At 42.9% G+C, this 22983-nt stretch overlaps 1 protein-coding gene across 1 annotated transcript in view; it reads left to right on the forward strand.

Annotated features, from left to right (window-relative positions):
- TOGARAM2 (TOG array regulator of axonemal microtubules 2) overlaps positions 1 to 17520 on the forward strand; it is a 45390-nt gene extending 27870 nt beyond the window's left edge. Inside the window, exons 13-19 of the mRNA XM_077811916.1 lie at positions 747 to 905; positions 1920 to 2037; positions 3002 to 3105; positions 3897 to 4095; positions 5453 to 5669; positions 14691 to 14777; positions 17270 to 17520. Of these exons, the coding sequence (XP_077668042.1) occupies positions 747 to 905; positions 1920 to 2037; positions 3002 to 3105; positions 3897 to 4095; positions 5453 to 5669; positions 14691 to 14777; positions 17270 to 17520 (1135 nt within the window). The remainder of the gene's footprint in view (positions 1 to 746; positions 906 to 1919; positions 2038 to 3001; positions 3106 to 3896; positions 4096 to 5452; positions 5670 to 14690; positions 14778 to 17269) is intronic.
- Positions 17521 to 22983: the final 5463 nt, after the last annotated feature.

Genomic DNA, 22983 nt, shown 5'->3' on the forward strand with positions numbered 1-22983 from the left:
ATTCCTGAGAGTCTCCCATCATTGCCTTTAAAAACTTCACTTTCAGTTCAAAATGCACAGCTGAGCATCACCAAAATGCCAGCTTCAGTTCAGTGTGGCATATTTTCTTGGTCTTGAGATACAGACTTTTGTGGGAACCACTAAGCTGGCACCACTTCAAGGTGATGGTACCATACCTGGTGCTTTCAAACAGGTGCTATTCATTCCAGTAAATGAAGGTCTGGCTAAAACTGTTGGTGAGATACATGTCTGTATACCTTCTGCAGCCCTGAAAACATTAAAACACCAAATGCTCTAGGCATATCCAGGCAGAGGCTGTGTTGATGAATATACTATAGCACTGTCCCTCATTGTGGTTTTATGTCTCTGACCATTCAATGGGCTGCTGGATATGAAAAAATTAGTGAACTAAGTCTAAATGCTAGTGCACCAATATCTGTGTCAGAAAGGCATAATTGCCCCTCCTCTCCCTTTCTGGGTTCGTAATCTCAGCAGGAACCCCAAGGACCAAATGTGCCATGGAGACTTAATTCCCCTCTCATCCTTATAGGTGGTCCCTCTGTAACATAGTGGTTCTGTGTTTATAAATGGATACTGTGATCACTAATAGCAGGGTCCAAAGAGAGGATAAGAGACCTGCTACTACCAACAATTAAGGAGCTCTCTCTTGGTCAAGTGGCAGAGGCCTGTGGTTTTGGAGATGAAGGGCCATATAGACATGTACTGGTTTGATGTCTTGTCTTCAGCCATCGTAACCCCCCCGTTCGAAAGTGCGCCGCTGAACACTTATTGACTGTCATGGAACAGATTGGGGCCGAGAAACTTCTGTCAGGTACCAGAGACAACACAGAACTACTGGTCCAGACTCTGGTGAAGCTTGCTCAGGACTGCAATCAAGACACTAGGTAATGATGTTCCGTTCACCGCCAAGATGCAGTAACCTTTTGTGATCAGTAGCTGGCAAATAACAAACCATGACAATGCAAACTAAAGTAAAACAAACATAAGGAAAACAATGTAAAATAAGCATAAGGAAAGCATCCTTCCCAGCGTGTATATTGTTGGCTAAGGAAAGGTGCAGGATCCAGCTCGTATGGGTTATCAAGTAATAAAGATCCATTCAAGCATTTACCTTGCATGAGGCATCCTTTATTCGAAAGGAATGCAATAGGACTAGTCCACCAATCAGTTTCATTTGGCTCCAATATGCACGTATGACTTTCTCGGGTATCTTTTGGGTGTTATGTAAAACTGAATCCCTGGCCACTTATGGTCATTGAAAGATCCCAGAGCATTTTTGTAAGATTAGGAGTGCTAGCACCCACTATCCTGGTCAAATTCTGGTGGTATTGAATCAATGCATATTGCCTCCCTAAAGTCCCCTTGCAGTGTCTATTGGCTGTGATATTTATCACCTTCCACCCTAAACTATTGTGTGCTGTTGAACAGTTTCCATGTTCTACCACAATGGTAGCTGCTCTTTGGTCGTGAAAAACCCTCCTCTGCAATAATTTGTTAAAGCAGGTTAGACTCTTGCAAAATGAAAGCCTTTTTAAGGAACTAACTTGTTATGACCATTACACATCCTCATCAAAGGAAAATAAATTCCTTAATTATTTAGTAGATCTCCATAGAGTGAGAGGATATTTCCTCATTGCTCTGCTGCTCCATGACCTATTGTATGCAGCAGGCCATATTGTATAGTCACGACAATTTGAGGTAAATCTTATTCTTTATTATTATCTCTTCCGAGGGGATTAAAAGTCCTTACAAAGTGCCACTAGCTTGTACTGAACATGGAGAGCATAAAATTTCAGTTTCTTTTTGTAATCCCTATCTGCCTCCTGGATAGATAAATTAAATGGTGATATTTTGAGATAAAATGTTCCTTCATTAATTTCTCCCCCTCCCCATGCTAGGTTTTATGGCCGGAAGATGCTGAATGTGCTGATGCCTCATCCGAAATTCGATGGGTATTTGAAACAGTCTCTCCCATCACATAATTTGCGGGATGTTATGGCAACAATAAAGCAGAAAGTAAGTGCTTAGTAGGAGGTATATCTCCTGTTTATATGTACTGAAAGAGCCTATACATGATCATGTACAACCTCTCTCTCTCTCTCTCTCTCTCTCTCTCTCTCTCTCTCTCTCTCTCTTTCTCTGGTTCTTCTGGTTCATGGAAAGGAACTGCAGATCCTGACCCAGTTTATCAGTTGGCAGTGAGGGAGGTAAAGTAGGTGGAATTATGGACACAAATAAGAAAAGAAAGTAGAAGAAAATGGTCTCCCTCACAGTCAGAAAGAAAAAGAGGGCAGGGGTGGGAGTAGTTCTCTTGAAAGTGTCAAACCTCTTTAATAGATAGGGAAGGAGATGTCCCTGGAAGATTTCCTAGAATAAGAGAGATGTGTCGCTGTCTTAATCGGAGCACATACCTACTCCAGTCAAAAAATACTAGCTCTGCACTCATGTGCTGTGGAACGAGAAAGTGCTCCAAGAATCCCTACAGCCAGTAGAAAATCATCCTGATGAGCATGGGCTTTGTATTCATTTCTCTTCTAGAGAAGAACATGGGTTTGTCGAGGAGTTGGAAGAATGTCTCAGGTGGTATTCTCCCAGTATTCTGTAGGCCAACGGTACCTTTAGAACTACTAAGGGGGTCCAGCAGTTCCCAGAGTTTCCTGCTCTTCAGCAGGCATCAGTTTGTGACTAGTTTTGCATGTGACCAGATCTAACTGACTGTCATAGGGTTTTATACTGCTGCCCATCACTGTAGCAGCTGAATGTCTCTCAGCTTGATTAGGATGGCAATGGTGAAGTCTCCAGTGGATTTCAGGGCATCTCTGGCTCTTCTCCCTGTTTGAGCTATAAAATTCTCTACACTCCCGTCTGAAGAACACGGATCCTGGTTCTAAGCTGTGGTTTACACTGACTGTCATAAGAAATCATTTCCCATCTTCTCTCGCTTTTTATAGATGCATTTTTTATATATATATATATATAGGGGATGGAAGACAATGTATCTGAACATCCTTCTGCCAAAGGCCGCAGGGAGTCTAGGAACAGCAGCTTGACTACTTCCCAGGACAGTCTGCCTTCCAATGAAGGGTACTGAACATTTCTTTGTTACCATTTCATTATCTTTGAGGATGATGTGCATGATGGAGTTTTCAGCCTTATTCATCAATAAACTATCTCTAGTCTAGTCTGAATTTTTTGTAGCTATTTATAAGGATCAGATCCAAAGAGAACATTCCGGAGTCAGGTGGCTGCTGCTAGTCCTGTGGCAATGCCGCACCTGCTGTACTGGGGATCGGTGTTCAAGACAGGAACTTGGTCCTTTGTGCCCAGGGCTGGCAGTGGAGCCACCAGTGTCTTTTTTCTTTTGATAACCCAATGGATTTGTTCCACTGGGTTCAACAATGGTAAGAAGAAAGAGAGCATAAGCCTCACCATTGTGTTTAGAATTTTTCCCAGGTACGTGCTGGAATTAATGAGCCCGACTTATAAGGGCCTAGTCCCCAGCCCATTAAAATCAATAGGAATCTTTCCATTAACTCGGTGGACTTTGTATCAAGCCCTGAGAGAGGAATGGTCTGAGCACAGGACTGGGAGCCAGCACTGCTGGCTTCTGTTCCCAGCTTTGCTACTGATTCTCTGGGTGGCCTTGGGTAGATCACTTTAACCCCCCTTTGCTTCACTTTCCTAATTATAAACTGGAGGTAATGTTAACTAGATGTTGCTTCCTGTAACAACAATAAGCTCTGAGGCTGAGTTATTACAGCAGGCTTGCACTATAACCAAGTGAGCAGGAAGCACCCTGAGACTGTGTTTGTCATTGTTATACTGAAAACGTTGTTACCCAAAGGTGACATTTAGTTTTTCTGTCCCAACACCAGGTCCAGATCAGACACCCTAGCACCAGCACAGCCGGTGGTTCGTCGCTCATCTCTCCGTAGTGTGGAAGCGATGGAGCAACTCAAGGAGTTGAACAAACTCCTGATGGCCAAGGAGTTTCAGACACGAATGGAGGGAGTGACGCTGCTGGTGGAGCACTGCAGGAACAACCCCCAGTTTGTCTCCGCAAACATCGTCCAGGTCTCAAGAGCCTTTTCTCTTGTTCCCTTTCCCCATGTACCCTGCCCAGGCTGCCCCCAGTACAATCAATTCCAATCCAATTCACTCTCCATCCAATTAATTCAGGCAAGGATGGCACACCCTTACTCAATACAGTTAATTCAGCCCCTGCCTCCAATACAGTTAATTTAAGCCTGGCCCTATCTTTCTGCAAGGTTCCGCTGCTGCTACCCCCAAGAAGGTCTTTGCAGCTGCTGCTGCTTATGGCCCTGCTGCTTTCTGCCTTCTCCTCCCCTCCAAAGAGCAGTGAGAGGGAGCCCAGCTGTCCAGAGCTGCTCACTGTTTTCCAGGAGCCGAGTGGGGAGGTTGGAAGGAGTAGGGTGGGCTGCTACATTTTTCGTAAGAGAGGGCTGGGAGATGGGTGTGGGACCTCCTAGCCATGAAGAGCCCACCTTCAGCTTTGTGCCCTCCCTTCCTCTTCGGTGGATAATGTAGTGGCTCAGCCTGATCACTTCCTCCTCACCTCTCCTCTACCTGAAAAAAACAGTCAGCTCCTGGGCTCCCATACTGGGACCCTCTCTCTGCCTCTTGAAGGGAAGGGGCACGGGGCTCAGAGCTGGAAGAGGAGGGTCTCCTCTCCTCTTCTGCCACCCCCACAGGGAGCTGCTGCTGCTCTCTGTCCCAGGGATCACTGCCTGAGCATGTGGTGGCAGCAGGACAGGGAGTCAGAATCTGCTCTAATGAGGAGTGCATGATGCATTACACCTGGGAGGCCAGCCTGTTAGAGAGACTGATCAGACCTTGAACCACTTCTCAGACCCCTGCACTCCACCAACCCCAGGTTTTGTGAGGGTTGGATAAAACGAGACTTGGATCAGAACCAATCCTAGTTTGGTAAAGCCAAAGCTACCCCCAATTTGCCTCACCTGTCTTCCCAAACGCTGTTGTTAACTGGTAATTGTGATTCTTCTACCCAAGTACTGAAATGACTCAAAGAAAGGCATATGTGGGGACGTTAAAGAGGTTGGCTGGCTCCCTTCAGTAAAAGGATTTCTGAACTTTATTGAGGAGAGATAAGTATTTTTATCCCTCCCAGCCAACCCCACCCCAAATCCCCTTTCCCTAACACATTGGAAAATGAGAAGCTATTAAAGAAAGTAGAACCTGATTCTGCAAACAGTACTGTGCATAGTGCTTACTATTGTGAGCAGTGCATGGAAGTCCGGGAGACTTCTCGCAGTAGTAAGTGCTGACTTGGAATGAAGTGTTGGCAGGATCTGGCCCATTTTTTCTGCTTGCTGGAAGCCTCTGTTTCTACATTCCCTGCCAGCCCCAACAGTGCTGTACATCCTGATTTTGCTTTTTTATTTTTGAACAGATTTTTGATACTTTTTCCCTGAGACTTCAGGACTCCAACAAGAAAGTGAACCAGCATGCGCTAGAGTCAGCTGCCACCATGATCCCTATCCTCAAAGAGGGCTTACACCCAGTCGTGGTCTCCATGGTGACGGTTGTCACGGATAACTTGAACTCTAAGAATTCTGGGATTTATACTGCAGCAGTGAAGGTGTTGGACACAATGATCACTAATCTAGGTAATATTTACTTCTTCCTGTTCCTACCATGGGTATCCCATTGTGTGATACCTGTACAATTGCTGTTGCTCCATCTTGGAGTCAGTAAGCCACTTCTGGGCCTCAGATCAAACATTTCAGAGTAGTCCCTTAATTACCTCACTTGGCTGATGAACTCCACTCTGGTTTGAGAGAATGCGCAGCGGCTGTAGGGCTGTCCGTTAGCCTAGCAGCTTAAGTGTCCTGACTGAATTCTTCTAAATGGCTCTATAGATGGATGCTGTTTTTCACCAAAAACATGCATCTGGCTGCATTTCAGTGATTCTTCTCTCTTCTGTTTATGTTCTTAACCATACTCACACTCACAACCATAAACCACACTCACAATCGTAACATCTGAGCTCTTTCCAGAAGTGCATGAAGTGATATGACTAACATCTATCATGTCTGCTTCTTTCCTTCTCCCCAGTGAGAAATTGTATAGGAATTTTTATTTTTATTTCATGTAATGTATTACATGTCTGCTGTGCTATGTCTATATTACCTCAGGCAAGATCAGAGAAGTATGTCTTGTGCTTGGAGTGGAAGATGGTGTGGTTTGTGGTGATTCTTAGTTTCTGCCTGACTTTGTTCCACTGTCTTGGAGCAGGCCCTGGGAAAGCTCCATCCTCTGTACTGGTGAGCTTTCCCCTTGCAGTGGACAGTTCAGCTGTACCTGAGGGTGGGAGTCCTGGAGTGGGGTCCTCCTCCCAGAATTTTATATGCTCTTTTAAGGTGTCCTAGGCCCACACCATTGAGTTAAAGATCAGGACTGAGATCTTGAGTTTGACATGTTACTGTATTTTGCAGCAAGCCAGCACAGTACACAGAGATCAGGTGATGGATGCCTGGCACAGATTGTGCCTGGTCCTGCATGTGTGTACAAGAGTGGGGTGCATCTTTTGTGCATCTGTACAGGGTCCAAGCACAAGCCCCCTCTTCAAGTGCAAAGACCAGAGGTCTCTAGTGTAATCAGCAGTGCTAGAAACCCAAAACGGGATGGGCAGGACGTGAGGCCATGACACAAGCCCCTTCCCCACCAGTTAGTTAAGCTGGCCTATTGCACGGGATGCAGAGTGCACTTTACAACTTCCGAAGTTGCTCTAGCATTCCCAGCGATATTGCACCTGCCTCACTTTCATTTCCTCCAGGTGCTCCTGCTGGGGTGGTGCACCTCCACACTGCCCCTTACAGCACTCTTAAAGCCACAACGTGCCCCGTAGCTTGGAAAGTGCTGTGAGATCCCTGTACCCGAATAAAGCCCTCACCCTATATACATGTAAATTGGTGTCGTTGTTGTTCTACATATTAACCTCTGAGTGTTGAGTTTTTGGGCCATGCATTGGGACTCATTCTCTTGCACTCTCCCTCTCACAACTGATCTCAGATGCGCAGCCAGTATGTTCATCTTAGACAAACACAAACATCCATCTCATGCTGTCTCCCACCCACCACAGTTCTCAATCTGCCATGGTCCTAATTTTGGGATGAAAACCCAAAATGAAGGAGGAACAAAAGGAAAAACAGTAATATGGAATAATGTTTTAAAATGCTGTGAGATTAACTTTTCACCCTCTCAGCTAATATTTTCTCTCATCTCGGTTTTATAAGTCAGTGTTTCCTGATATCACAACAATAAATGTGAGCATGGAGGTCTGGATATCTGTTGGGGGTGGGATATGGAGTTTTTGCCTCTAGGATACTAGTTCAAGTCAAGCCTGAATCAGTAGTGAGTGAAAGTTGTTACTGTCAGATGGCTGCCTGATTGTCTGTGTGGACTGATTTGGCCAGTCTAATCCATTTGCCAGTGGATAGGTGTTTACATCACGTTTGGCTTCACTGCTGGTAATTTCATTAGGGAGGGTTAAGACTGAGAGCTGGTGTACACTAGAAAATTAGATCGACCCAGCTTTGTCGCTCAGGGATGTGAAAAATCCACACCCCTGAGCAACGCAGTTATACTGACCTAACCCCTGGTGTAGACAGTGCTAGGTCGAAAGGAGAGTTTCTCCTACTGACATAGCTACTGCCTGTTATGGACGTGGATCTTGTCAAGTGTAGAGTAGACCTGCCTGTAGTTAAGCAGACCTGAATCCCCATGTAAACTGTGCTAGGTCAACAGAAGAATTCTTCCATTGACTTGAGCTACCCTCTCTGAAGCAGGAGGATTTACTACAATAAGAGTACCCCTCATAGACTGAATGGGCCATAGAGACTGAATTACCCTCTCAACCGTCTGGGTTAGGGTTGAGACACCTTGCCAGTGGATGGGGGTGGGTTGGGATGACGTTTGTGCTAGCACTGTTTTTGTTGTGCCTGTTCTGTCAACAGAGGCTTTCAGTCTCCAAGTTTGTCACTATGGCATATTATTACCAGCACTAAATTCTCACATGAAAATAAATAAAATATGAGATCAGAGCAGATGTGTGTGTGATAAGAGACGAGTTTGGGTCTGAAATGAGGGATGCCCCTTGTAATGAGGGTCACTAAGAGTTTTATACATTAAAAATCAAGCTGTTTTCCTTCTGCAGAGGCACAGTCTTATACCCTGTACAGGACTCATCTTCACACCTTGGTGGACTGCAGTTTGAGTGAGCTAGGTTTGCAAATCACTCAGTAGGTGATGTTCAGAGGTGCTAAGCACCCATATTTTCCATTGACTTCAACTGGAGTTATGGGTGCTCAGCTCTTCTAAAAATGAGGCCCTTAGGCACAGATCCTCAAAGGTATTTAGTCACCAGCTTCCTAGAAGAAAAAGGTCAGAGTGGCAAAGCTTGAATCTGCATCCAAATTTCCCCAACATGTTAGAATTAATTGGATCTGGACTCTTAGTTTGGTTTGTTATAAAGATGGGGTTGAGCAGTAAAACCTGGTACTGAACATCCCTAGAGTGTAGGGACAAAGGGGTGCATGGATTTGGAGGTTATTTCTGGCCCATCTTGGCTTCCCAGGCAAGTTGCTTTGATGTTGATGTGAAGGGGACCTTGACCCAGCAGAGATTCTGCTGCACTGCCTCCTAGGAAGCCCTAAATTATGGGCCTTGACTGGTTCCTTCTCCTCTCTTCAGTTCATAAATATCTTCAACTCTTCCTCTTCTTTTTTTTAACTGAAATTTATGATTTGCCAAGTTCCTTACTAGAACAAACAAGTATAAATTTAGACCTAAATGATGGCTTGTTCCAAATGTTGTTCTGTATAGGGCGAGATTACTATTGCCAATAACTACATAACCAAGGCCTGTTGTAAATTCCCTTGCCATACAGATTTATTTCAGCTATAGAAATACTGCACTGGGTGAATATGCCTGAAATATTTAGCATGTTCAAGAGGCAGGCCTTAGAATGGAATTATTAACTCTCTTTGCACCAGCGATCCAGAGCTCTTGTATAGCTATTAGGATTTGCTCACTGCTTGCCTGTTGCTGTTCCTTTGTGCATGGAAATTGTTTTTAAACCATAAGGACAAGATTGTGTCTGAGTGTAAAGCAGAGAGAATTGTGTGAGGTCAGTACCACTGTGTTCTGGGCTCTCCACAGTAGGTAGTGGACCTAGGCCCCCTCTCCACACCAGCCAGCAGAATTGAGGTGAGCATATACCTCACCCTTGTATTGCGGTATCCAGCAGCCATGATCCCTGTTGGTCTTGTGTCAAGTTTAAGCATGTTGTCTCTAGGAGCTTCTCCTCTCCCCCCCCCGCAACCCCAGGCTATGTCTTAACTGCAACACTATAACCTGTAAGCACTGGCAAGTGTCAGTACTGGAGCTGTGCAATATATATTTGTCTATGTTCATGTAGGTTTCAACTAGAGATGGGTTCAAGCTGCAAAGTTTTTAGTATTTTAGATCCGGGGTTTCGGTTCTGCCCATCATAAAGATAAGAGCTATTTGCAAAATTCAGATCCGGAACTGAATCTTATACACCCCAAAATTCAAGGATCGGGGTTTTGATTGGGATTAGGGCTGTCAAACAATTAAAAAAATGAATTGTGATTAATTTTTTTAATTTACATTTGAAAATGTATTGATTTCAACTACAATACAGAATACAAAGTGTACAATGTTCACTTTATATATATTTTTAATTACAAGTATTTGTATTGTAAAAAAACAAAAGAAATAGTATTTTTCAATTCACCTAATACAAGTACACTAGCGCAATCTCTTTATCACAAAAGTTGAACTTACAAATTTAGAATTATTTACAAAAAACCTGCATTCAAAAATAAAATAATGTAAAATTTTAGAGCCTGCAAGTCCACTCAATCCTACTTCTTGTTCAGCCAGTTGCTCAGACAAAGAAGTTTGTTTACATTTGCAGGAGATAATGCTGCCCGCTTCTTGTTTACCATGTCACCTGAAAGCGAGAACAGGCGTTCACATGGCACTGTTGTAGCCAGCGTTGCAAGATATTTACATGCCAGATGTGCTAAAGATTCATATGTCACTTCATGCTTCAACCACCATTCCAGGCTACATGCGTCCATGCTGGTGACGGGTTCTGCTCTATAACAATCCAAAGCAGTGTGGACCGACACATGTTCATTTTCATTATCTGAGTCAGATGCCACCAGCAGAAGGTTGATTTTCTTTTTTGGTGGTTCAGGTTCTGTAGTTTCTGCATCAGAGTGTTGGTCTCTTAAGACTTCTGAAAGCAAGCTCCACACCTCATCCCTTTAGATATTGGAAGGCACTTCAGAGTCTTAAACCTTGGGTCGAGTGCTGGAGCTATCTTTAGAAATCTCACATTGGTACCTTCTTTGCGTTTTGTGAAATCTGCAATGAAAGTGTTCTTAAAATGAACAACATGTACTGGACCATAATCCGAGACTGCTATAATATGAAATATATGGCAGAATGCAGGTATAACAGAGCAGGGGACATATAGTTCTCTCCCAAGCAGTTCAGTCACAAATTTAATTGAATGCATTATTTTTTAACGAGCATCATTAGCATGGAAACATGTCCTCTGGAATGGTGGCCGAAGCATGAGGGGCATACGAATGTTTAGCGTAGCTGTCACCTACATACCTTTAAGTGCCAGCTACAAAAGTGCCATGCAAATGCCTGTTCTCACTTTCAGGTGACATTGTAAACAAGAAACGAGCAGCATTATAGCCTGTAAATGTAAATAAACTTGTTTATCTTAGCAATTGGCTGAACAAGAAGTAGGACTGAATGGACTTGTAGGCTCAAAAGTTTTACATTGTTTTGTTTCTTGAGTGCATTTATGTAACAAAAAAATCTACATTTGTAGGTTGCACTTTCACGACAAAGAGATTGCACTACAGTATTTGTATGAGCTGAATTGAAAAATGTTTTTTTGATTACAAATATTTGCACTGTAAAAATGATAATCAAAAAGAAAAGGAGTACTTGTGGCACCTTAGAGACTAACCAATTTATTTGAGCATAAGCTTTCGTGAGCTACAGCTCACTTCATCGGATCCGATGAAGTGAGCTGTAGCTCACGAAAGCTTATGCTCAAATAAATTGGTTAGTCTCTAAGGTGCCACAAGTACTCCTTTTCTTTTTGCGAATACAGACTAACACGGCTGTTACTCTGAAACCAATCAAAAATAATATACACTTTGATTTCAATTACAACACAGAATACAATATATATGAAAATGTAGAAAAACATCCAAAATATTAATACATTTCAATTGGTATTCTAGTGTTTAACAGGGCAATTAAAACAGTGATTAATTGCAATTAATATTTTTAATCGCAATTAATTTTTTTTAGTTAATCGCGTGAGTTAACTGCAATTAATCGACAGCCCTAACTGGGATTGTGGTGGCAAACCCTGTAGGGTGAATCAGGCCCCTTGTCTTTAAATATTGTCATCTTCACAGTTAAAAAATCGTGCTTTACAACTTTCGTAGCCTACAGGAGGTAAGTTGTGTGCATGCCCCAATCACGCTGCTAACTCCTATATCTTGGACCCTAGATGCAGTTGGGAAACTCTGGTTGTTCACAGGCATCAAAATATGAATTTTAGACAGGATTTTCCCATCTACCACCTTTGATGATCCTGGTAGCAATGCAAAGTGCTTACAAAATTGCTCAGTTGCCTATCGTAAAATCATTGCTCTTGAGACCAAAAATCCACCTGGAAACAAACTGAATTGGCTCTGAATAATCCCCAGCACCATTTATTTACCTTTACTTTGACATCTAGCTTGGAGAGTCCCCAGTTTTTGTCTGAAGGCCATAAATGGCCCTGTACCTTTTCCTGTCTATTATCAGTGAACAGAACACAACATTCAACACCATTTAAGGACCCAGCATGATAGGTTGGGGGCTAATCAGGCCTTTATGGTGATGGGGCCTAGAAAATGGAATTTGATCTTCCCTGGCATCCATCTCTCCCCACTTTTACAACACTTTAAACCTTTCTATTCCAGAGGATTTTTTTATGTGTTTGTTTTTTAATTTGATCCCCACTTTGTCCTGTAACCAAGAGACTGTTTTTCCTTATACATGCATTCCAACAGTGCTTAGATATGGTCCAGATGAACTCAGGGCCCCGTTGTATTAGGTGCTGTGCAAACATAGCTAGAGACAGTCCCTGTCCCAAAAAGCGTACAGTATAAATAGACAAGACAGACAAACGGTGAGAGAAAGGGAGTATCATTATCTTCATTTTACAGGTGGGCAACCGAGGGCCTTTCTTCACACCAGAATGCCCTGATTTAACTAAATGGGGTTCTAAATCGATGGAGTCAAACTGGGACAATCCCTTGGTGTGGACACTTAAATCGGTTTGAGTGGCTAACATTGATTTGGGCTTATTTCACTTTGTTACAGGACATTGGACTGGGGGAGAATTTCAAAGGCACAAATGACAGGTGACTAATTCCCATAGGAGGTCAATGGGAGTTGGGAGCCTAATTCTTCTCTGTGCCTTTGAAAACCTCATTCTAGATGGACCACTGGTCTGATCTGGTGTGGAAAGTCCAGTATATACCTATGATTTTTTTAACCCCCTTGGCTGGTTTTACTTGTTAAGCTTTTACAGGGAGGCTTTTATATTTGTAAATGCGTTTTAAGTCATTTTTACTATGCTTTATATAGCGCCTTGAGCCCTTCTGCCAGGATAAATCACAGGGAAGGACTCCTCATTATACCAAAGAGTACTAATAAGCATCGTGTTAATGATATAACATCAGGTGTCCAAGGGAGATTCCTTCTAAGGAGGCTGGCACTGCTGTACTGAAAATGACATGAGAATGCAAAGGATTCATCTCATTGTGTTTACTACTGTGGCTAACACTGAGCTGCCGGTCTTGCAACCAGGAAACCAATCTAGTATTTATTGGACAGAGTCAAAGCTGAGTTACTGAAAATAGCATCACCTACTGCATTGCTTTCTCACTCCCAGCCTCCATTTAAAGGTGCCCTGTGCTGCAGACAGTTCTGAGGTAAAGCTTGTATAAATTGGTTGTTGACTCTTGCAAGCTTGCACTGTTTCAAAATATACAGCCTGTTCCAAATTTTTAATTCGGAAGAGAGCATTGCCTGTATACTGAGCACCTTACAAAATGAAGGGGTCCCAACAATAGTTTTAATGGTGAATGGAAAAGCTTTATTGAGATCAAAAGTAATAACTAATATTTTGCAATGCTAGAACACCTTTCACATCAGGATTTCAAAGCAATTGTTTCAAAGCAGCAACTGACATGTAAACGTCTCTGAGTGGAACACCGCAACTATTTAAAAGCACATATCAATACCACACAACAGTTTAGGGCTGGAAGTGAAGCATCTATTTGGAATTTTTGATGGACAAAATATAATTACCAGTGTTGGAATTTAGCCAGACCTCCAGTGCCAATTACCCCAACTGTCTGCTTGCAAAAAGTACAGTGTGATCATTAATGACCTCAGTGTTATGTCTCATACAAAAGATGGCACCTAAACAATACTGTGCCCTTAAAACTGTGTTGGGGCTTTGGCTCAGTGCTAGGGTGGCCAGACAGCAAGTGTGAAAAATCGGGACAGGGTGGGGAGTAATAGGCACCTATATAAGACAAGGCCCCAAAAAATCGGGACTGTCCCTATAAAATTGGGACATCTGATCACCCTACTCAGTGCTAGGGTGACCAGATTTCCCGATTTTATAGGGGCTGTCCCGATTTTGGGGTCTTTTTCTTAAATAAGCTCCTATTACCCCGCACCCCCGTCCCGATTTTTCACACTTGATGTCTGGTCACCCTACTCAGTGCTGATACAGAAGGAAACATGTTACCTACCGACCTATCAGCCTCACTTTCTATGGCATCTAGATATTCCATCGAGGTAGCTCATCCAAATACTACCATTCAAAAACAATTCTGCCTACCTTGGCAGAACTAACTATTGTAGGTCACTTTGTGCAATAGTTTTAAAACAACAGCCAGGATTCTACATCAATCACAAGCTGTGGATAAAGAATTAAAAACACATTTGACAACCAAATATTGGGAAATCAGTTCTTTTAACCTCCCTGCCAAGATCTGAGTTATGGGGTCTTTTTTTCTCTCTTTCTGCAATGGCTCTTGATATCACAAGCACCTAAGACAGTTGCAGATGTCGGTGGTGATCAGATAATTTGTTCTTGCAGAGACAACACAGAATCTTGTGATGAGCTCTTGGCAGGTAAGTGAAGGAGGAACTGATTTTAAATTTGCACAGATGTTCACTGAGTGTAAAAGTTACCTCTCTGCAGAAATACAACACGAGGCCTATGTGCCACTTACATCCCATTTAAACTGTGAGGGACTGATTTAGCTGTAGGGGGTTGGAGTTGTGCTAGCACTCTACACCCTGGTGAATTTCACACATGCTGATGTGGGATCAGGATCTTTTGTTCTGAATTTGAAACCATCCCACCTTAACATCAAGAGAAGATTAAATGTCCCCCATATTCTCTTAAATTTGCTGTATTTTAGAAGATGCAAATATTTTCTTTGCTTACAAGAAAGAGGAAACAAGGATCATGAATGTCTCTCTGTCCCTTTCAGATAATGCATTGCTTTTACAAGTATTTGCCAGCAGAGTGCATTTCATCAGTGGTCGAGCCATGCAGGAGATCACGGAACACCTGTCAGGTAACAAACCGCTCAGCTGAACTGGACTTTTCATGGTTCATTTGGATTAAACTCAAAAAAGACTCTTGGGAAATGACAGATGTGAGGAAATCCCTATGCATTAACAAAGCTATAGCCCGTGGAACAGCAGGGGGCACTTGGTCTGTTCCTGTGCAGTCAATTACACCTGTGTAAAGTGCTTGTAAAATGCTCCTGCTCTGATCTGGTCATGTATTACATATGCTTTGCACAGGTGTAAATGACTGTACAAGATGCAAGGCAGTGGAGCATTGGGCTTTCAGAGTCTAGTTATGAATCATTGATGGGAGGTCTCAAAATTCTCTCCTAAGAAAGAGAAACTAAAAATATTCCGGCTGCCTCCTGAATGTTTTTGAAAGGGCAGCAGTGTCAGATCACAGCTAGGCCCACAGCTGCTGCTTCCTTAGGCAAATGTCTATCCCTGACAGTCTACGAACACCCACACCCAGCTATGGAACATTTTGTAGTCACTGATATTTTGCTATTCTCGGAGTCTGTTTTGCCTTTCTCACAAAGAGCTCTGGGGGAGGAGTTCTCTTGTGGCAAACATTTTGGGCTAGATCCCACAAAAGCTGGGACTACCAGCATGAGTGCAGACTGTTCATGTGAATAATGGTTGTTGCAAGGATGTACCTTGCTGGAGGTGTGAGCAGGCAATTCCTTCCTGACCCTGCAGGCTATCAGCTTCTACCCAGAAGCATGACATTGCATTTCCATTATTTCAATGTGTGTAAGTATAGTTTTATTTCCACATCAGCTGAATCCTACAAGCTAATAATGCTGCTATTTCTTGACCTATAGTCACAGCTTATGTCCAGTGGCAGCCAAGAAATGGTAAAATTGATCTTCTCAACATACACTGAAAGCAGCCTAATTATAGCCTTGCTTTAATTAGGGCTCAATCTACTGTTAATTATTCCAGCTTCTTTTAATCCAAGGTTTAATACGGTTTGCTTGTTCATTACGACTCTCTTAAGGGCATCCATATCCATGGCAAACCTAACAGGGCCTTTAAAGGTAATTTGCATAAAGTAAATCTCTCTACACACAGAATTGAATTCTACAGCAATTTAATCTCTTTTTGCAAATAAAGCATTTAAATATAAATTGGGGCCAGTTTAGAAAGAGCAGATGTTCCCTCTGGGATTTATTGGGAACAGGCAGTTCTCTTTTCTAAACTCCATGGTGGCCACTATATTTAATAGCATCTGTGCTCTAATTATCTCTTGTTTAATGAGGGACTGTAACCCTTTGCTGATTTATTACAGTTGTTTAAGTATTATTTAAGGCTGATTTTTTTAAAAAGTGAATTTTTATGCTGGTGAAAGGTGCCAGACTTATGATGCTGGAAATATGAAATCGCTTTAACCACAGAATAGCAATGTATGCTTCCCTCACACTATCACCAGATAATGTGCCTCAATTTACCTCTATCAGACTGATGAGAATTCAGTCTCCAGGTCATATCAGTTCTTGGCCTCTCTGTGGAAACTGCCAGCAAAGATGCCAGGTAGTGTCAGGTTTTTGTTTGTTTTTAATGTTGCCATCTATCCAAATTCGGAAAGTAAATTGAAATCTCATCTCAGGAAGGGTTAAAAGAAAATTGTCTAGTGGTTAGGGCTTTATCCTTGCATTTGGAAGACCTGGGTTTAATTCCCTGTTCCACTACAACCTTTGTGTGATCTGGGGCAAGTCACTTGTGCTCTATCTGTGCCTCAGTTTCCTCTCTGTAAAATGGGTATAATAGTACTTTCCTATATCACAGGTGTGTTGTGGGGATAAACCTATTAAAGATTATCAGGCACCCAGACACTGTGATCATGGTGGCTATATTAGTACCTTAGATAGCTAAACATCTTGGAACAGTCATTCATTATGAGTCACTAAGTACAAGAAAAATCTCAAATTAGACCTTCCCATCAGAAGCACCAATAGATCATCCATCTTTCTGATCAGATTTTAGTCCCCTGTAGGCTAGAATTTTGAAGTTTAGAGCAGACATTCATTATGGGCCACTGAGCACAAGGAAACTCCAAATTAGACCTTTGTTTTTTCATCAGAGTTCACCAAAAGGTCAACAGTGTCTCTTATTGGAGTTCAACCATACAAGTGCCCTTTTGAAGTATAATCTTGAAATTTGGTACAGCTATTTTAGACAGCTGATTACTGGAAATAGAAATTTGACACTTCTATCATATGTTATCAAAGGTTCATCTGTCCAACAGTTTACAAGAATTATATTAATTACTTCTTTAGGGCTGTCATGTTAAGAATGAGGCCTCTGATTTGGAGAAATTAAGGTAATTTGAGGTCAATAGTTCTATTTAATGGATAATATCATTTCAGTTTGCTTATAGAGAATTTTACCGTTTGCATTCAGATTCCAGACAGAACTCAGAAATAGATTTGAGGAACTAAAAATAAAGATGGGCTTCCACCTTGATTGTTAAGATGCTTTATCTTCTGTCCTGCAGCGCTTGTAGCTTCTGTATACCCTCGGAAACCCCAGGCTGTGGAACGTCACACCCTGCCTGTTCTCTGGTATTTCTTGAACAACATGATCGGAAATGGGGTGTTGCCTGGTAGGAGCGGGAATGTCAGGACTGTGGTCTGCAAGCTTGCTAAAAGCCTGTACAAAGAGATGGGACGCAGCCTAGAGGATCATGCTTCCAGCCAACCACAACATGCAATAAAATCCCTCCGGGACCTTTTAGAACTCCAGTGAAGGAGGCCCAGTAGCCTTCAGGACAGTTTACAGTGTGGCACTTGATGGGGTGGATAAATGAAGTGGTGGACATTATACTGGCAATGATTTTATTCTATGTGTTTTTGGAGAAAGGAATAAGTTTATAGATCCAGATGTATATAGTATATTTTGCAGTAGAATTAAACAAATCATGTATTTTTATAAGGTTTTATTTCCTGAACTTTTGTTCCTGAGAGGTTTTACATAGATTTTTTAAAAACAAGAATTATGTATAAATGTTGTGATTTGTAATTGTGTAAAAAAAAAAATAATGTATTTATACACAGGCACATTTAGGAAGGCAGAGATGGGCCTTAGACACGGGGGGGGGGGGGGGGTGTGTGGATGAGTGGGCCCCAGAAGCAAGAGTGAGAGGCAAATACTCCAGGCTGAGAAAATAAATTGAGTGAGGAAGAGAGAACTATGCTGCCCCCAGGACACAAAGGGTATGTCTATATTGGAGCTGGGAGATTTGCACTAGTGGGGCTCAAGCTAGCATGCTAAAAATAACAGTGTGGACCTTGCAGCTCAGGCTGGAGCTTGGGATCTGAAGCCTACCTGTCCCTCTAGGCTTGAGCGTCCAAGCTGCTACCCAAGCCACAATGTCAACACTTCTATTTTTAACACACTTGTTAGAGTGTCACTAGCATGAGTTTGCCTACCTGGGCTGAGAGGCTCGCTCTTAGCCATAGTATAGACATACCAATAAGCTTGTGGAAAGGAGAGAGAAAGAGAGAGAGAGGTGGGGCTCTGGAAGCAGAAAAAGTGACCCGGGTGTATATCCAGATCTGAAAAATTGAGCACTCCTACATACATTCACACAACCTTGAAAGGCAGAGGGAAAGAAAGAAGGAGATATATGGGACCCTGAACACAGGCAGAGTGAGGCACATGGGGCCCATGAGAGCAGATAAATAGAAGGACCTTGAAAATGGGGCCTTGCCCTTTAAGTCAGAAGGCCAAAGAGCAGCACAGAAGGACCCAGCCAATGAGGTCCATGAGTCTGAGAATTTTAAATTTCTTTATTTTTTTCATACAAGTTGTCTAACATGTTGTTGCATTCTGTATTATCTTTCTGTGAATTACCCTTCATCCCCCATCACCGAGGTCTTTTATTACAGTAAAGAATGGGTGAAATGATTCAAACCTTCTGAAGTGTTTTAGATTAACTTAGAACTGCATATGAAATGTAGTGTAAATGTAATGTTCTAGAGCACCAGGAACTCAGAATCTTCTGGAACATTCTAGTGCACTCTCTGAGCCAGGAACCTAGTTCTGAAACATTACGGAGTGCCCTGGAACTGACCACCTTCAGAAATCTTCTAACAGCATCCAGGAATTTAGTATCTTCTGAGGTGTTCTACAGCGCCTTGGAACTTGGAATTTTGGAAGATTGTTCAAAAAGTCAGGTGAAAATGGCATAGGCTTAGTGTGGTGTGTAATTGTTCTTTAGAGAAGGAGCAAGGCACTGCAGAGAACACCAAATGCCAAAATGTTGAACAGAGGCTTCTGTGGGGGAGGGATACTGTTAAAGAATGACCTGAGTTAAATAAGCAAAGCCTGCATTACATTTACTCCTTCAAGCAACTTGAGCTTGTTCACTACGCAGAGCTTATTTTAAAGTTTTGGGGTTTTTTTAGGGGTAGCATCTTCTGAGATCCCCTGTTTCTCCCTCCTTCAAACTCAAAGTGCTCTCTCCTCACAGTTCCCCTCCCTTTAGGCACACCTCCCTCTAGAGCCCTTCACTGCTGAATAAATGTTCTTTGTTTTAGCTTCTTCTTCAGCTTCTCTCTAGCCCCTGTGGATATAGTGGGAAGTTTTTGTACTTAAGAGAAAAGAAGCTTTTGTGTATAGCAAAAGAACGCCTTCCCACCCCCCACCCCCCGTCAGTTTTATTTGTTCAGTTGTAGGGTTCATGGAGTCAAATTAAAAGATAATTTATGTAACCAACTCTTAATTTGCTACTGGCCTAGAGTGTTGCTTATGTGTATATTGTTTCACAGGGTTGATGGGAATAAAGTGTTTCCTGTCGGTATGTTGGTTCTGTCTGGTAGGGTTTTTGTGTCAGCTGTTTCACCATATGATGGGAACTCAGAACACAGAATGACCCAGTTTTGCCCCTGCTGACAAGGGGGCTCTGTGCCTTACAGAAGATGGAGCAGGGGTGCTCCCTGGTGAACAGTGGGCTAACTGCAGCTCCGCTTCTCCCTCCTCTTGAACAGGAGAACATGTGGAATACAACTGAAGTGGTTGCTTGGGAAACAGAAGAGACAAAATGCTTTTGGGAAAGTTGGGAATGGGATCCCCACCCAGGATACTAGGACTGGCACAAAGCTAAACGATGTGTTTCCTGTTTCCTTTCTGCATTTGTCAATTTATGCTTATTGTAATTTTATTACAGTAGCACCTAGAGGCCCCAACTAACATCAGAGGCCTATTGTGCTAGGTACAGCATGAACATGTGACATCCCTGGCTCACAATCTACATAATCAAGACCAAGGGTGGGGGAGTAAGAGGTACAAAGAGGTGAAGTGACTTGCCAGAGGTCAAACATCAGATCAGTGGCCAAACTGGAAACAGAACTGGGATCGCCTGATTCAGTGGCCAGGGGCCAATTCACTAACCCACCCTACCTTTTTTGTTAGAACATTAATCCTTGAGGAGAAGATCCTGCTGACTGCAAGTGCTTTTTCTGCTGAGTCGTTACACCAATTTACAGAACCCTCCCTGGGCTTTAGGGCCAACCTTGAGGCTCTCCCAGTCTATTTCACTGAGGTACATCACAGATGCTAATCCACTGTGGCTCCTGGAGGCTAGATGCAGACTGAATGCCCCACTTTCACCACCCTGCTAGTTCAGCAATGGAGTGATGCATTGACAGTGGCCACAGATAGCAACTTACATGCCATCCTGCTAGCCAAAGGTAAGAGCTGTTGTCATGATAAGGGAGTAAAATAGCTCTAAAAAATAGGGTGAGGAAAACTCCAGTACTCTGCCCTTTGGGTTGGGACCAAGCACAGGGAGGGGCAGGCTAATGTTCAGATGCCAGGGTGGGGATAGAGTTGTCTTGACTCTTTATTTTGTTTGTTTTCTTGTTTGGGGGAGTATTTTTACTCTGTAATAGGGATTTGAAAGACAAAGGTGAATGAATTGAAGACTGGGATCAAGGGATGCACAATATAGTAGTACATTGCTAATCCACTGCAAACCTCATCATTCCTCCCAGAAATTGCTACTCTCTCCTTAGCAAACAGCAGCTATTTAGGGCCTGATTTTCAGACAGCTTAGGGTATGCAGTCACATGTCCAGTTTGTGTGCACAGTTACAGTGAAGCTTGTGCTATGCAATTAAGGTAGTGGTGCCCAAATCCATCTAACTGCTTATGAGCCCCGTTACCTGATTTGCACATGCAACTGCAGAATCCTCAGTGCATGTGAGATTTCAACAGTAGAACCTGCCAGAGCCAAGGGGACCTTTGGGGAGCGGAGGAGAAGGCAGATAGAGAGCAAAGTGAAGAATTGATAGGGGGAGGGAAATGAGAATAATGTGTCCAGGCTGGGAAGGATGGTGGGGCAGAGACATGCACTTGAGAGGGGAGTAAATATTGAGGATGTGGTTTGGGGACTTGTGAGAACGCTGGGAAAAAGAGGAAAATTTTGAAAGTGTTGAAAGGAGAGAAATGGTAGGTGGGAAATGAGCGGAATGGAGGCTGGTGACCTCAGACAGAACATTTTCCTGGCTTATTCAATCCAAATGACGTCTAGAGTGCAGGGAGAGGAGCACAGACGGGCAAGACCTGGGAAGTGGACTTATCTTCCAACTCTGCTGCTGAAGGTGAAGTAGCACCCTGTAAACAACCCCCTGTGCTGCCTCTCTGAAATGCTGCGAGAGCTGGAGCAAATGATTCTGGGGTGCATCGGAATGGGACTGGTTGCAAGTGGCTGAACATGCAGTATCTGTGGAATGGGGTATGTATATAGAATGTACTGGATCTGACTGAAAACCAGCTGTTAGAAACTTGTCTCTCCACTTGGGGGAGAGACTGCATTGAGCGAGCTATTTTCATCCTTGTTATATAATGGCTGGAAATGAAGGTGCTGTTGTCTCTACCAAATTCCTGCCAGTTGACATTGAATTCTGATACTGCAATAAAGCCTTTGATGTCACTTGATTTAAGCAGAGGTAGGAAAATAGTGACAGATAAAATTAGAGCTGACTGGAATCTTGGAAACGTTTGCCGCATAGTTGAACGGTGCCCCTGTGTTCGGAGCCTCAGCTGAGAAGCCAGTAACTCAGTGGGTTTGGAGCATGAGCTCCCTCACCTCATCCTCCAAAGTAGTGCCCAAGGAACAGGGTTTGAGCCACAAAAGGGGGAAGTGGGTTATGGGAGGAGCCTGCATTGCCTGTGGTAATACCTTTTCTGTGGATAAATGGAGGCCTTCAGTCCCCCTGCTCCAGTCAGGCAGCACCTTTCACTTTTTAGTGAAGAAAAGAAAAACACTTCCCTGGGTTTTGCCCGTATTTGAAATAGCTGTGAATCTGCAGGCCATCTATTTTTGTTACTACCTGCCATCCCCTTCAGGAAGTGCATGCCAGCCAGTTTGTGGGGCACTTTGTGTTCAAAGCCCTGACATTCGAGTAATTGCAGCTCAGCAATGACAGCTCCATTATTATCATCTTCCCACAATTTACCTTAGCTACAGCCAAGCTGGAAACGTCTCTCTGCTAAGGAAAAAATAAAATCAGGCTTTTGACAATCTATTGACACCTCATAAAAATGAATCCCTAAGGTGTGTGATCCCAGTGTGACACTGTGGCCAAAAGAAATAACGCGATCCTGGGATGCATAAATGGAGGAATCTAAAGTAGGAGCAGAAAGATTATTTTATCTTTGTATTTGGCACTGTATTTGACCTGCACGCAGTATTAAAGGTGTGGGCATACCATGGATTTATATGGTGGCATTATGATATTTTCTGTTTTATTATCGATCCCTTTCCTAATGGTTCCTAACTTTCTGTTAGCTTTTTTTGACTGCTGCTGCACATTGAGCAGAAGTTTTCAGAGAACTATCCACGATGACTCCAACATCTTTCTTGAGTGGTAACACCTTATTTAGATCCCATTATTTTGTATGTATAGTTGGAATTATGTTTTCCAATGTGCATTACTATGCATTTATCAATGCTGAATTTTATCTGCCATTTCGTGGCCCAATCATGCAGTTTTGTGAAATCCCTTTATAACTCTTCACAGACAGCTTTGTACATAACTGTCTTAAATAATTTTGTATCTTCTGAAAACTTTGCCCCCTGACTGTTTACCCTTTTTTACCGATCATTTATGAATATATTGAACAGCACTGGTCACAGTACAGAACCTTAAGGGACCCCAATGTTTACCTCTCTCCCCTGTGAAAACTGACCATTTATTCCTACCCT

The sequence above is a fragment of the Eretmochelys imbricata genome, chromosome 3 (genome assembly GCF_965152235.1).
Source record: "Eretmochelys imbricata isolate rEreImb1 chromosome 3, rEreImb1.hap1, whole genome shotgun sequence".
Classification (NCBI taxonomy): domain Eukaryota; kingdom Metazoa; phylum Chordata; order Testudines; family Cheloniidae; genus Eretmochelys; species Eretmochelys imbricata.